The 15,499-nt window shown below is 41.5% G+C and overlaps 1 protein-coding gene across 2 annotated transcripts in view; it reads left to right on the forward strand.

Annotated features, from left to right (window-relative positions):
* Positions 1-15,499, forward strand: part of LOC131030607 (zeaxanthin epoxidase, chloroplastic) — a 138,579-nt gene that overhangs the window by 79,219 nt on the left and 43,861 nt on the right. For both annotated transcript variants that reach the window (XM_057961491.1, XM_057961498.1), the window contains exons 6-9: positions 5,736-5,947; positions 6,264-6,355; positions 6,517-6,631; positions 6,839-6,942. In XM_057961491.1, coding sequence (XP_057817474.1) covers positions 5,736-5,947; positions 6,264-6,355; positions 6,517-6,631; positions 6,839-6,942 — 523 coding nt within the window. The remainder of the gene's footprint in view (positions 1-5,735; positions 5,948-6,263; positions 6,356-6,516; positions 6,632-6,838; positions 6,943-15,499) is intronic.

Below are 15,499 nucleotides of genomic sequence, written 5' to 3' on the forward strand. Positions count from 1 at the left end.
ACATTCAACTAGGAGGTAAGCATTCCTCGAAGCATTCAATTAAAATTCCAGCAGCACTTTGTTGCAATATTCATGGATACCAAAAACTAGAGCCCAACACTCTTATTTATAGACTCCGTGTCTCCAAATTCAATTCCCTCCAGATGGACGCGAAACCCAAATGCACATTCACTTCACATTATTTTGAAATTACATTTTATTTCCCTTCCTTTCCAAGTCGACCTTCACATAGAAGCAAATATACTTTATAAAAATGACAATAAAATAATAATGTGGCACCCAAGGTACATAAGTGAAATATATTTATAAATTAACTTGTTTCTCCATAAGGCGTCCATCTTGCCTTATTAATATTTCACTTTATAAAATATTTTCCCTCAACAATAAATCACCCAAACCTTATGATATAAAATAATACTTTATCACCTCAAGTCGTCCCCTTAAGTCATAACCAGAAATACATAAGTCATACGCCTAGGCCAAGGGGGGGCATTAAAAAATATTAAAAATACTTTTTCCATGTGTTGAACAACTGCCAAAGTGAGCTGAAGGCCCAAAAATACTGAAACCTGCACTACCAAAAATAGCCTCTGAACTGGACCACCGAAACCTACCAAAAATAGTACTTACTAAAAATAGCATATTGCTAAAAATAGTGTGCGTGTCCAAATGCATTTTAACCACATTTTGAGCAGCCGTCACAACTTACTAAAAATAGTAAGTTTGGAAAAGTCTTCGAATTCATTTGCATGTCACACCATCACGAGGCTCTTTGAAAACCCAGAAAAACCCAGAAAAATAAGTTGTCCTCGCCCCACTTACTAAAAATAGTAAGTTTGGAAAAGTCCTCAGATTCAATTGCATGTCACACCATTGTGAAGCTCTCTAAAAGCCCAGAAGAAATCCAAAATCAGAACTGTAAAATTCCAACATGCAAGCCACCAAAACTACCAAAGCATCCTCCTAGAAAAAAAGAAACCCTAATTTCTACCTCTGACTGACCAATGGGTCTCGAAATTCGTCAACAGTCCCCAAAACAAACTAGAGTGGAAAAGGGGACACTACAACAGATTTAGGGGTTGAGAAGTTTGAGGCAAAATCCAAGTCTTCTTGTCAAAGCAAAGATTACATGTTTCCACAAAGGTATCATCTTAGCGTGCAAGTTTAGATGTTAGTTTTTGTGGCACTAGCACATAATAATGTTGTAGTGATAGTACCATAGCAAATTGAAAACTAGAAAAAAAATTGCAATCTTCTTTCCAAAATTGTGATTTTTGGGTGAAACCACCTCAAGGGACAAGAGTGTTTTTCGCCATTTGCTCCTACCTTGAAACCAAGAGATTTTTTACCCTTTGAATCTGTGCACTCTTGGTCATTTTCATCCTCAAGTGCAATAGTTGAACAAAGGTATTCAAACTATGAAAGAAAGGATTTGATTTCATAAAAAATGTATAATCTCTTTGTGAGTGATTTGCTCTCTTTTAGAGACTCCTTTTTGGTGCCAATATTTTATATTCCCTTTTTTGTTCCAAAGTGTTCATAGAAAAATATTTGAATAAAATATTACAAAAGGCCTTATGTTCTATTTAGACAAACTAATGTATCTAACTAATAATAATATTTAAGTTGTTCTTTAACAATTATTTTTAAAATAATATTACTAGGACTAATTTAAACTTTATTATTAAATTTTTTCCCTAACTTTATCCCTTAGCCTATGAGAATTGAAGAAATGGGTCTCCAATTAATTTAACTAGAAAAGGGGATGGGACAAATTCGATGAATGCTTGAGCCTGTACTAGTGAATATACCTAATATGACATCAAGTGAAAAGATTTGGTCTTGGAAAAAATTACTAATTGGGTATGAATGTAAATATTGATAAGATAATCCCAGTCAATGTCTTTTCCCTTTTCAAATAAAGCTAATTACGTAGAATATACTATTTTTGAAAGTTGCAATGCAACTCACCCTATCTTCTATTCAATATTGTGTTTTTTAAATAGAGATCCTTAAAATAATTTTAGTAGTAGAACTTAGGCAATCATGAAGGTCCTCAGTATTCAATTCTTCATTTCCTAGAAATTTCCATTTTGATAGTCTTGCAAGTTATTATTTTATTGTTCACATTCCTCTAAATTGATCAATTGGGTCTCTTCAAAAGGTTACAAACCTAACACCACCTGATTATTTGCATACATGATTTGCCTAGTACTTGATTCATAATGCTAAGCACATGGGATCACCAATTTCAAGTAGTGGAGGGTGATTAGAAATGAAGCCTCTTGAATCAAATCACTATTGACCAATTGGCTAGCCAAATCACTTGCTTTTATTTTTTTTTCCCAATTTCAAATCAATGATGTTAATATGTCCAAGAAGGGTATCTACTTATGTGATGTATTTCACATCTTGACTATCTTGGCTCCAACACACCTTCATGTACTTGTACGATTTTCACAACATGGTTCTTTGGATTGTTGGGGAATATTTTCTTCTTTTTTTGGTGTGAACATGTTTGGTCCGTTTAAATATGCTATTGTACAAATTCAAGTCTTGTACAACATGACAAACAATAATCACCCTAAAGTCTTAGAAATCCGATTTATGCTAAGAGACTTAATGGTGAGGTACAATTACAAAAAGGACTTATAAGTAGAATAGAAGTCCCACACAAATGGAAATGAGATTTTATCAGACCATACTTCACAAATTCGGACTCAAAGAGTACTCGGCAAATACTTGACAAAAACTTGGCAACTTAGAGAGTACTTAAATTTAAAATTTATTTAAAAAATATATATTTTTTGCAAAATTCATTTACAAAATGTATTAAACTAAAAATTGACATCTCAAAAGAGAAAATGCATGGTTTTATAGCCAAAAATTGGGAAAAATGCATTTTAACCAGCATTTTACCCATGGCGTTTTTATCCATATTTTTCCCATGTCTATAAAAACTTACAGAGAAAAAAAAATAGAGTACTTGACAACTCGAAGAGTACTTGCAGAGTTTGCAAACTATGGATTAGACATGTTGCCCTAGGATGAAAGCAAAAACTAAGCCTATAAAAAGAATAGAAAAATCTTCTATTGATGTACTTTAGAGGAGTTCATCCCCAAATTATACCAATCTAACATCCTGTGTAATGTTCCTACTATGGTGGTAGAGATTCCTACTAGGTTTGTACCAAGGGCTCCACAATTGGGTAACTATGTGTCTACTACAAGTCTAGACTCTAGGCCATTTGGTGGGATGAAAACCTCAACCTTAATGCCAATGGGTGCCATTCACTAACAGTATTAGATTTTTGTATAGTGGTCGCTTACAATAGTATTAGAGCTCATGGCCTTGCCAGCCTGTTAGAAGTTAAAATTTTGTTGCAAATATTTAGTTGCATATCAATGTACAGTTCTTTTTGATAGAAAAATGAAGCCATTTCAAGATTCTTTGTCAAAAATGTTACAGAAGAATGAGTTGCATTAGTCTATTATTCCGGCTAAGCAAAAGGACAAAAGCGTTGAAGAAGAAATATCATTAACAAATATTGAATAAGGGATCAGTTCCATTCTTAATCTCTTTTAGCCAAGGTTCTTACAAAAAGAATAGCTTGAGATTAGAGTGCAAAGTAAAATAGTTGAGGGCATCAAAGCCTATAAAAAGTATAAAAATCTTGATCCTAATATTTAGAAACATATTTCTTTCGTAGGATTCTACAACTTCAAAATAAGATATCCATCAAGAACATTTCAACAGAACCGACCTCACAAAGATCTCCAAATATTCAACTAAGAATTGGTACAACAAAAGAAATAACAGTTAATATCAAAGCCCTAGGAAGCCATCAAAAGAGCTACAACACTAGAGGAATCAGCCTGTGGAGCTAGAACTGGCTGCTATCATCATCCTATGTCAACAAGTTCAATAAACAACCCATCCAAAATGAATGAAACAAAAAAATATATATACAACTTAACTCATTTTATAAAAATTAAGCATATACATAGATTCATAAGAGTAAAAACAAAACAAGAATTAAAATAAAAAAGAGAGTTTATCTGTAAATAAAAATTCAAGACAAAAAAGAAACCAAAAACTTGAAAAATTCTTACTCATGCAAAAATCTTCCTCTACAATCTCCTTGGCAATGCGTAGGCTCTTGCATATGTGTAAGACTAGCAAACCAACCACTCTGGAACCTTCATTTGATCAGTCTTCAACTTTATTCGTGCATTGGCAAGAAAGAATAAAAGTTCAACAAGGATAAATGATACTTTTGTTTTGCGTCCAGAATGAGGGAATCAGTTTGATTTTGTCTTTAAAATGCTTTGGAATCCAAATTTTAGGGAGCAGTTTTAGGCATACGAGTCAAAGTCAAATGCCAAAACAGAAAAAAATAAAAAATAAAAAAAAAAAACAAACAAGAAGGCAACAGGTTTGTCTCAGCAGCACTGAATGGATGCTGATGGGTTCGTCCCAGATGAACCCACAAAGATTTTCCACTACCTTGGACGGAATCCCCTCTGAACTGAACCCAGATCTGCATCTGGGCTAGATTGAACCTGAATTGGCAGGTCTAGGGTGCCAAATTGGTTGCTCAGCTATTTATGAATTAGCACATGGAGATAACCTCTACCTTGTGGAACAAAGGATAGACACAACTGCCAGAAGTTAGGGGCACATGCCCGAAAAAGAAGTTTATATGTGGTATATGAAATTAATTTTATATAGTAGTTTTTGGGGCATACTGTACTTTACTGAAATGAATTTCTGACAAGTTTATTTTAGGTAGTTAGTGATATTGAGGGGATAGGAACTGGGGGAGGAAAACAAAGGTTACTGCTGGTAGTCTGTATTTGTTGGGAACTCTGTCTGAATTGAGTGCGGTTCTAATGAGTTTGCTACTTTCTTACTGGAATTTAATCTATTGGTTTGTGCTGATCTTAAGCTTTGCAAATACTCTTCTATTTATGAATGATTGCAAGGAGCAATTTCCCTAATTTATCTGTGCTCAGCTTTCTTTGGTTCAAACTTAAAACTCACAACTTGATAGACCCAATTTTAACTTGGTCTCAGCAACTAGTGAATAAAAAACTAAAATTTATAAACTTGTCAAAACTCATCATCAGGCAAGTTTTCAGCATGGACTGACCGAGTACTCACTGCAAGTTCTAACCTGTAATTCATCAAAACTCACCTGTGAGTAACTTGGCAGTACTTGCAGGTTGTGTTTTAAAATTATGGTTCAGAGAGATAGCTATATATATCATGTTTCAATTTACCTTCCTACAATTTTTTGAGCAATTGGTTAAGGTCAGCAATTGGGTATCTTTTTAACATTTTTCATTTTTGTATGCACACATGGAAATTCAACCTATAATCTACTCTTCATGCTGATAAAAGTGATAGAATTAGGCGTCTATTTCTCTTGCTTGCTTTGTAAGTTTGAGTTAACATTTGATGGAGGATAAATTTCTCTGAAGAACTTTTTACTTTTTAGACAGTGACAAACTTTTTTTCATACTTTCATGTTCTGGAAACATTCTGAATGATATGGTCTTTGTCCTGCTAAATCTGGATATATTTCTTCTTGTATTCTTTGCCAAATAAATATAAACAGTAATACTGCAAGCATATACAGGAAAATAGATCCTGGAACTTCTGACTCTATAAATCAATGAACAAGATCTATTCAGTGGCAACTGAGGAAGCTGTGGGTCATTTTGCTTTCCAGGTAAAAAGAAGAGGCTGTTGGAACTATTTGGAAGTTGGTGTGAGGAAGTAGTAGACTTACTCTTAGCAACACCAGAAGACATGATTTTGCGTCGAGACATTTATGATAGGGAACCAATTTTTACTTGGAGCAAGGGGCTTGTGACACTACTTGGCGATTCTGCCCATGCCATGCAGCCTAACATGGGTCAAGGTGGTTGCATGGCAATTGAGGTAAATTCTGTAATGCTTGAAATAAGATGGATAATAGATGAAGTGCTTCTGGAAAGACTGTGTATGTTTAGTTTTCATCAACATTTCTGATCACACTCTGATCCATTGTCAAGATTAGAGCTAAATGATAGCAGGATTGCAGGAGTTGCCTGTTATAAAGTTTTTGGTTTTTGTCTGTTTTTATCAGTTTACTGATAATGAAATTTACATCTTAACTTCTTTGTATGCTATTTGCAACTTTAGTTTTCAATGTTATACTGTGGACCGAAATAAACAGTTAAGAAATCCTAACATCATATTTTGTGTTTTCATACAGGATAGCTATCAACTCACCCTTGAAATTGACAAAGCTTACAAAGCAAGCCGTGAGACTGGAAAATCCGTTGACATTACTTCTGTATTGAAAATGTGTGTACTTGCATTCCAGTTAATGGCTACAAGGATCATAGCTTCTAACAACCTTTAAATACACAGAGTTACATATGCATCAAAAATGAAATGATAAGCCAGTTGCACTCAGATTCATTACATGTATCATACCTTACAATTATAATGTTCTTTGCACTCAGATATGAAAAAGAAAGGATATTACGTGCTGGTGCAATACATGGAATGGCAAGAATGGCAGCAATAATGGCATCTACTTACAAGCCCTACTTGGGTGTTGGACTTGGGCCTCTATCGGTAACATTTCTATATGTTTTTACTTAAACTTTGTTTTCCTAGTTTAACACATCGATTCAATATTTAATATGATTATTGGGGTCCTTCAAGTTCCTCCAATCAAAAGTAAAATGACACTCTGGTTTCCTGTCATATTTAACTTTATGATAGTTGTAATCAGTATACTTGTTTCTTTGTTTCTGATCGTTTTACACATATACTTTGCAGTTTTTAACAAAGCTGCGAATACCACATCCAGGTAGAGTTGGTGGAAGAGTTATACTCCAAACCTTTATGCCCATCATGCTGAGCTGGGTGCTAGGAGGCAACAGGTATGATAACAATTTAAATCTTTTCCATAGTCCAACTGTCAAAATTTGCTTTTCATATGGAATTTGCATGGGGTGCTTCTCCTTTGTAACTGCTAAAGAAATATCACTTAATTCATTTGCCTGCTTCAGTGCAGTAAGAGAAGTAATGAAATAATGTGATAATGAATTTCCATTATAAATCAGTCACATGTTATTAGAGGGCTTGGCAATGTACATTTTACAACTTTCAGGGATAACTCAAAGGTTGCTTCATCCATCCTATAAATATGCTCTTTGAAGAATCTTTGACTATATGGCCAGGAGTTACTTAGGAGCAAGGGAGTATGAGACCAAGGGCTGCTGGAGAAACTTGTAGGAGATTATATCTGAAATAAAGTACATGTCAGTAATAAGAAAAATAGATTGAACGTTGATAAAGTTTTTTATGGGACATCTAGGATGAAGTTGTTGAAGATGTAATCATTAAAACCCAATGTACTGCTATTATAATCTTCAAATTCTAATGCATCACTTATGTCATAGGGGGAAACAGAATTGTAACCTGCAAGAAAACATTTGAACTTTTACCTTCTTTAGTTTTAAACACATCAATGTCTGATCCTTGTGTTAACAGATCATCTGGCTTATGTTCTTTTTTAATGTAGCATTCAAAATGAATGATTCTAATCAAATTACATTAATGCTTTCACATCTTCCAGATAACGTTGGAGGCATTTCAAATAGTTCAGATTTAAAACTGCCTTTGACCATTAAGTCAAGGGCGTGGCATTCGAATTAGGGAGTCTCTCGGGAGGCCGAGCCGAGCCCACCATGAATTCAGTATGATTTACTTATCTTGGTTTCCATATTATCACATCTCTGGTGTAATAATTCTAGAAATTATTGAAATCAATCACCTGCTATTGTTTATTATAGTTTCTTGTTGGGGTTGATCCCATCGAAGTAACCTAGTATGAATCACTTCATCGAGGCCTTGGGATGCTGCCCTTGAATCTTGTCCCCAAAATTTACATCATCCTCAATCTCTCACCTTCATCTTTTTTACCATATGAACAGGTGGTTTGTGTTGGCGGCAATATTGTACATGAATAAAACTAGTTCATTAAGTTGTAATTGTCTTTGTTATTTCGGTAACCAAGGGATGGTAGTTACGGGTGCGACGGTTGGCCCTCGCACCCCCTCAGTACCTTTATATACCTTAGAAGGTAACTTGTAAGACACATGATTATGAGTGGAATAACATCTCTTATATTTTATCTGATATCTATGGCATTATTATTCTGCATTACGTGTTTTATCTGTATGTTTTAACCGATTCACCCAAGAGGGTAAACATTTGGCACCGCTGCCAGGGACATACTCGGGAAAGGAAGGAGCGGATGGCGCATGGACACGATGGGCCTACCCGTTGGTGAGATAGACCCAGAGGCCGACGACACGCAAACAAAACTCTACCATGGAGAAGACACTGCAACAAGGGAATTCTCAATCCTCCTTCAGGTGGCCATCAAGACCTACGTCCGAAGAGAGGCCACGGAGGCTGAAGTCCCAACAAGTGTCGTGTGGACCGCATTGGAAGTTAGCCCCGCAGTAAATCTATTGATGAACCACCTCCCCTGGTTGCTTGCACAGGCATCACTGGCACAATGAAGTCGCTTGGAGGAGATTGCCCGTGAGGAGCGACACCAACAAGTCCTCCAACAGTACGAAGAAAACAGTCGTGGCTGGGAGGCTAAGCCTGATGGCACGAGGCCAAGGGGAAATTGAACCCTGAACCCCCACGAGGAATAAAGAACATTCTATATTATAATAATGGTGTCATATTATTGACACAAATTGTATCCGACCGGATGAATTAATAAAGAAGTGTTCTATTTTCATGTGTTGTTGCTATTTATGGGGATGTAGGGGAATTAATGCCCAACCTATTAAACAAAGATAGAAATAAGAAAGCACAAACAGAGGAGTGGGAGGCCGCACAAAGGGCCTTGATTCTAGAGCAACAAGTAAAACGTAGATGGAGGCTGAGGCAACTTGCTGAAGGATGACCTGCCAAAGGGTTGCTCGAAGGGAACCAAGGAGGTGTCATGGAGGGTGTAGAAGCTGAGGAAAATTTCTACGCGTCGCCAGAACACCGTAGGGTGAGAAGCCACAAAGAGTTTTTGGAGGAAACAAGGCTACAAAGGAATCTGGTCAAAGAGACCCGAGATCAGTTCAGGAACTTATCCCTTACGCTGCGCAGTGAGGACCACGGAAGGGAGTCGGACGTGGGTGAGAACGGAGGTGAGGGCAACCGTACGACCGTAGGCGCCGAGGAGCCGCAGACACATGGCAGACAAAACATCGTACCCCCAGTCACTCAAGCAGGAAACACCACCGGCGCCGGAGGGAGTGGCGCGGGTGCACGATAGATACAGCCACAGCCACCTCTGGGGACACGACCCCCATCAATGGCCAGTAAATAGAAGTTGTTGAAGTTCAACGGCGACGGGAAGGAAGATCCCGTCCGCCATTGCCGCACTTGCGAAACCATATGGTCAACAAACGGTGTTACCGACCAGGACGAATGGGTAACACAATTTCCAGCAACCTTAAGGGGAGTGGTCATCGACTGGTACTCAGATATGGATAAGGCCAAAGTCGGCACATGGCTCGACTTGAAGGAGTTCGGGATAGAGTTGCCTCTTCAGAGACAACAATGAAATAGTAGCCGAAATCTATGGCACAAAGCAGAACAAGAACGAGACTGTCCGAGCCTATAGTCGGCAGCTCAAGGAACTGTTGGCGAAAATGGAGAGTCAACCAGCGGATGGGTTGAAAAAGAGATGGTTCGTGGAGGGACTAAAACACTCCCTCCGGAAGAAGATGAAAATTGTTCCACCAACCTCGTACAAAGATGCATATAATAGAGCGATGGATCTCGAGAGCAAGACCAAGACATCCAAGAAAAAAAAGAAGGATAGCTCGTCCGAGGAGGATGACTCTTCCGAGGGAAGCAACAACGATGGCAAGGCAGGCAAAAAGGTGCAAGTGCTCCAGAAAGACATGGAGCGAATGAGGAGAGAATTTAAAACAATGAGAAGCACGGGTCGGACCGAAGGGGACGTATGGTGCACGGAGTGCAAAGAGGAGGGACATACGAAGGGTACTTGCCCGAAGAAGGCCTTTTGTGAGATTTGCCAAGTGATGGGACACTCCATCAAGGAGTGCCCATACAACATGAAGACCTGAAGTATGCAAATGAACCAAGTGCTGTTCACTGAGCAGGCCACAACATCTACACCAGCGGGTATGGCCCAGCAAACCAACACAACATCATCTGGAGGTTACCGGGACAACAGACGCGGCGGCGGAAGGAATAACAACAATAACAATAACAATAACAGAAGTCGTATCTAGTATGATGCCAAGGGCCGACCAATGATCTAGTGTAGGGCCTGCAATTAGTGGGGGCACTTCGCCCGGGATTGCACGAAGGAAGCCACCCTTCAGCACCTCTATCGATGGTGTGGGCCAGGCGACCATGAGGACGCAAATTGCCCAAAGCCAGGGGTTAACCTCCTCAACATTGAGAAGACTGGTGAGAAAGAAGTACTGGCGATCACCCGTGCTTAGACGAAAAAGCCCACTTATCCGAACCCTCGTACGGAGAAGGAGAGATTACGGGAGGCAAAAGCCAATATTGAACGTGAGATGACGGCCGAAAGACGGAACAACGAGGTGGTGAGTACATCATCCCATACGGAAGCTAAAAATAACATCATTGGGCAAGTACTGCAGATGGAAGTGCCTATAAGGGTAAGGGACCTTCTGGAAACAATGCCACAGTTGAGAACCACTATTTTTAGTTCCATACAAACCACTGCGCAGGCACCTTTGCGTACCACACGGGCGGAAGTTCCGGTCAGCCCCTCGGCTGACCCAATGTTGGCCTTAAATAGTGGTCGGCATCCTGCTGTAGTAGAGATGGGAATTCTCGGGGCTATCCTCAAAGACACCATCATGGACGGAGGTTCGGGGGTGAATGTATTGCCAGAGGATACGTGGAAGAAGCTCGGGAAGCCAACACTATGGCCACCCACGTTCAACTTGGTAGGTGCAGACCAGCACGACATCAAGCCACTTGGCACCCTGATGGCCCAGCCGGTCACCATCGGCATGCAACCCTTCATACTAGATTTTGTGGTAATCCCACTCAAGAAGAAGGGGTACGACGCCATCTTAGGCAGAGGGTGGTTGGTTACAGCAAAGGTGAACCACGATTGGAAAAAGAACACCCTTTCTATGGAGAAAGGGGGGCGTGAGTACACCATTGATCTGAGGACCCAGGTTGTCGGCGAGGAACTAGCGTCATCTGACTTGGATTCGGAGGATTCAAATAGATGGGAGTGGGACTCCTATGAAGGTAAAGACGAGAGGGAACCAAACGAGGAAGGAGTGCTGGAACTTGGCGGATGTTCAGAAGATGACACTTCCTCATTAAATGGACTCTTCCACTGGCAAATGGAAGACTATGAAGTGTTTCATCTGGCTTGTCACATGCTACAGATAGAGGACGAGCCAGGTGAGGAGGAGTTTCCGCCAGAATACACGGAGTACAAGGAGGGAGACGCCAAAGTAAATGATGTCTCGGCATACGAATTTTCGAAAGATAGGCCAATGCAGTACGAAGACCACACTGTGAAGGTGACAAACCTGGGAGACACTGCCAATCCCTGAAATATCTGGGTAGGCGACGATTGGAGCCCAGTGCTGGAGGTTGCAGCATTCAAAATCTTCCTGGAATACAAGGACGTATTCACGTGGTCCTACAAGGATCTGAAGGGGGTTCCGCTAGAAATGTGTCCATCGGATACCATTGGTCCCAGGAGCTCAACTGGTACGGAAGAGGCCGTATCGAATGAACAAAAACTATGCTACCAAGGTGAACGAGGAGATCGAACGGATGCTGGAGGCCGGCATCATATTTTGAGTGGAGACAAGTGAGTGGGTCTCGCCGATTGTGATTTCACTAAAGGAGGCCAATGAGATCCGCATCTGCGTGGATTTTCGGTGCCTCAATGCAGTCACCATCAAGGACCCGTTTCCCATACCCTTCACAGACAGTATCCTGGAGGAGGTGGCTGGCCATGAAATGTACTCATTTCTCGACGGCTTCTCAGGGTACAACCAGATTTCGATAGCTGAGGAGGACAAGCTGAAGACCACCTTTGTGGTGGAAGATGGAGTCTATGTGTACAACCGGATGCCTTTCGGGTTGTGCAACGCTCCCGCAACCTTCCAGAGGACAGTTCTTCACATCTTTGATAAGATGTCGGTGGGAAATTTTAAAGCCTTTTTGGATGACTGGTCGATTTTCAGTAGTAAAGACACTCACTTGGTGGCGCTCAGAGAGTGCATGGAGCGATGTCGAAGGGCCAGGCTCGCCTTAAATCCATGGAAATGCCGGTTTATGGTACCACAGGGGAAGTTGCTGGGCCATATTGTTTGTAAAGTTGGACTGAAAACTGACCCAGATAAGGTACGGGTAATTGTGGAAATGGAGTTGCCCATTGATGTGATAGGAGTCAAGTCCTTTTTGGGACACATTGGATACTATCAGAAGTTCATCAAGAACTTTGCCCACTTTCATTTCCACTCAACAAACTAACTTGAAAGGGCGAACCATACATATGGGAATTGGCACAAAGGGAAGCATTCCAGGAACTCAAGACGAGACTGGTGGCAACACCCATTCTGGCCTATCCAAACTGGGACCGAGAGTTCCACGTACACGTGGATGCCTCGAACTATGCCATTGGTGCTACGCTAGCACAGGAAGGGGCACACGGGTTGGATCACCCCATCTATTTTGCGAGTAGGTTGATGTCGAAAGCCGAGAGGAACTATAGTACCACCGAGAGGGAGGCCTTCGGGATGGTCTATGCCATACAAAAATTTCGACACTACCTGCTAGCGACACCCTTCACCTTCTATGGGGACCATCAGGCCTTGATGTACCTGGTAAACAAACCCATCATCCAAGGCAGGATAAGTAGGTGGCTACTGCTGCTTCAGGAGTTTACGTTCACAATAATTGTACGGCCAGGCAAAAGCCATGTCATTGCTAACCAATTGTCCCAAATCAGGTCCGGAGAACCGCAAGAAGGGGTAAATGACGACTTTCCAGAGGCCCACCTATTCAAGATCGCAGTACTACCACCATGGTATACTGCCATCGGGGAATATCTCTCCACCTCTGTATTTCCCCAAGGCATGCCATCGGGAGAACGACGAAAACTTGTGTTGAGAAGCCGCACGTTCCAGCTGATTAATGGTTTACTGTATAAAATGGGGCCCGACGAGGTGTTACGTCGGTGTGTGATGGAGGAAGAGGTGCCAAGCATCATGAGGGAAGCACATGAGGGGCTCGCAGGAGGCCATATGGGACCGGACACTATGGCAAGGAAGGTATTGCTAGTAGGCCTCTGGTGGCCCACATTGTATAATGATGCGAGAGAATGGGTAGTAGGTTGTGATACCTGCTAGAGAGCGGGAAGGCCGCTAAAAAGGGATTTCATGCCCCTCAACCCTTCGCATGCTCAAGAACTATTTGAGCGCTGGGAGCTGGATTTTATCGGGCCACTCAAGGTGAGCCGCACTAGGAGGTGTCGCTACATTGTGGTAGCCACGGAATATTTAACCAAGTGGGTTGAAGCGCGGGCCCTACTTGACAACTCGACCGTAAGTACAGCAAGATTCATCTACGAGCAAATTATTACACGGTATGGGATCCCTATGCAGTTGACAAGCGACAGGGGTGGAAATTTTGTGAATCACGTTATTAAACTCCTTACTACAGAATTCAAGATTTTCCATTCATTGTCTAGCCCCTATTACCTACGAGCCAATGGGCAGGCCGAGGCTACCAACATGATTCTCGTGGCTGTGATTTACAAGTCGTGCGGTGTCGAGGGAGAAGATTGGGAAGAAAAATTGCCTTTAGTCTTGTGGGCCTACTGCACAACCTACAAGGTGACCATCGGCCAGACTCCGTTCCAACTCATGTACAGGCAAGAAGCTGTGGTGCCAGCGGAGTTCATGGTGCCAAGCCTTCGCATTGCAGTGGAGAACAGACTCGGGGATATGGAGAGCTTGAGGGAGAGACTGTATGCCTTAAGCAAGCTGAACGAAAAAAGAATGATGGCACAATGGGCTATAGAGGCAGCCCAACAAAGACGGAAGGTCTGGCACGACAAGCATCTTTGGCGAATGAAGTTTACTCCGGGGCAATTAGTGTTGAAATTCAATGGGAGGAACGAAATCAAACCAGGAAAATTTAAAGTGCGATGGCTAGGCCCCTTCAAGGTACACGAGGTCAATGCCAATGGGGCGATTAAGTTGTGGACGTTCGACGGGAAGGAGATACTAGATGCCGTCAATGGGTCAAAATTAAAACAGTAGCACGAATAGAGACAGGCGACTGATCTCGGACCCTCTAGAAGAAATAACAATTAAAAAAAAAAAACCGTACAGTCGTACGACAGTTGACCATACGACCGAATTTAAAAAAAAAAAAAAAAACGTGCGGAGACACCGTACGGTGGGGGCCACGCCAGTGGCACCGCGGGGTCACCATGCAGTGGCACCGCGTCTCCACTATAAATAAACCGACCGCAGCGCCAAAGGGAGAAAACAAAAACGCAGACCCATGGGAAAAATTAAAACGCAAGCCCAGCTAACGGTAAGAGGAAAAAATATCCCGGAGGAAGGAGAGCCCCAATCGTACTACCGACAAGGGCAGAGAGTGGCAGCTGGCAGTTGGAAGGAGAAAGTGGCAGAAAGTGGCAACTGGCAATTGGAAGGAGAAAGTGGCAGGCTGGCTTTTAAAGCTATAAAAGCAGATGAAAGAAACTAATCCGGGACCAATGGACACAAACAAGAACAAGGCGGATTGGCGAAAACGGTTATAGCCGTTAGAAGACAAGTTACAGGGAGGGCGAAGAAGTTCAGAATCAAGTGTAGACACAGGCAAACGAGTTTTGCCATCTGGTGTGCGTATTGCAGGTAGTCTCGGGATGAGCAGCAGTCAGAAAAGCAAGAAGCATCGTCCAAAACCCCTCTTGACAAAGGACAGAGAAGAGGTAACAGTAGATAATATTGTGTTCGAAGGTCTTAATGGAATAGACTGTAGGAACTGGTGGGCGAAGACACCTCACGATGACTCGATAAAGAAAAAACCTTCGCCAGGCACAGGTACACTGGGCCGTCCAGATGCCAGTTTTTTGCATAAAGGATTTTGAGGTGGTTTTGCGTGCCATGATTGGCAGTTATGATAGACACAACCACCAGTTTGTATTTGACTATTAGCACCAGCGGATAACCATTTCTTTCACGGCAAGTGAGTTCAACAGGGTGTTTGGCATACCGGGGTTGAAAGGGAAAAAAATCGACACTTCATAGAAAATCTCTCCGGAAAACCATGATGCATTGCTCCAGTTGATGTTGCGCGATAACCTCACCCAGGGAGAAAAAGATAACCTCAAAAGTGCAGTCAAGAGTCGGGGGGTAAAGAAAA

The sequence above is a fragment of the Cryptomeria japonica genome, chromosome 4 (assembly GCF_030272615.1).
Source record: "Cryptomeria japonica chromosome 4, Sugi_1.0, whole genome shotgun sequence".
Lineage (NCBI taxonomy): Eukaryota > Viridiplantae > Streptophyta > Pinopsida > Cupressales > Cupressaceae > Cryptomeria > Cryptomeria japonica.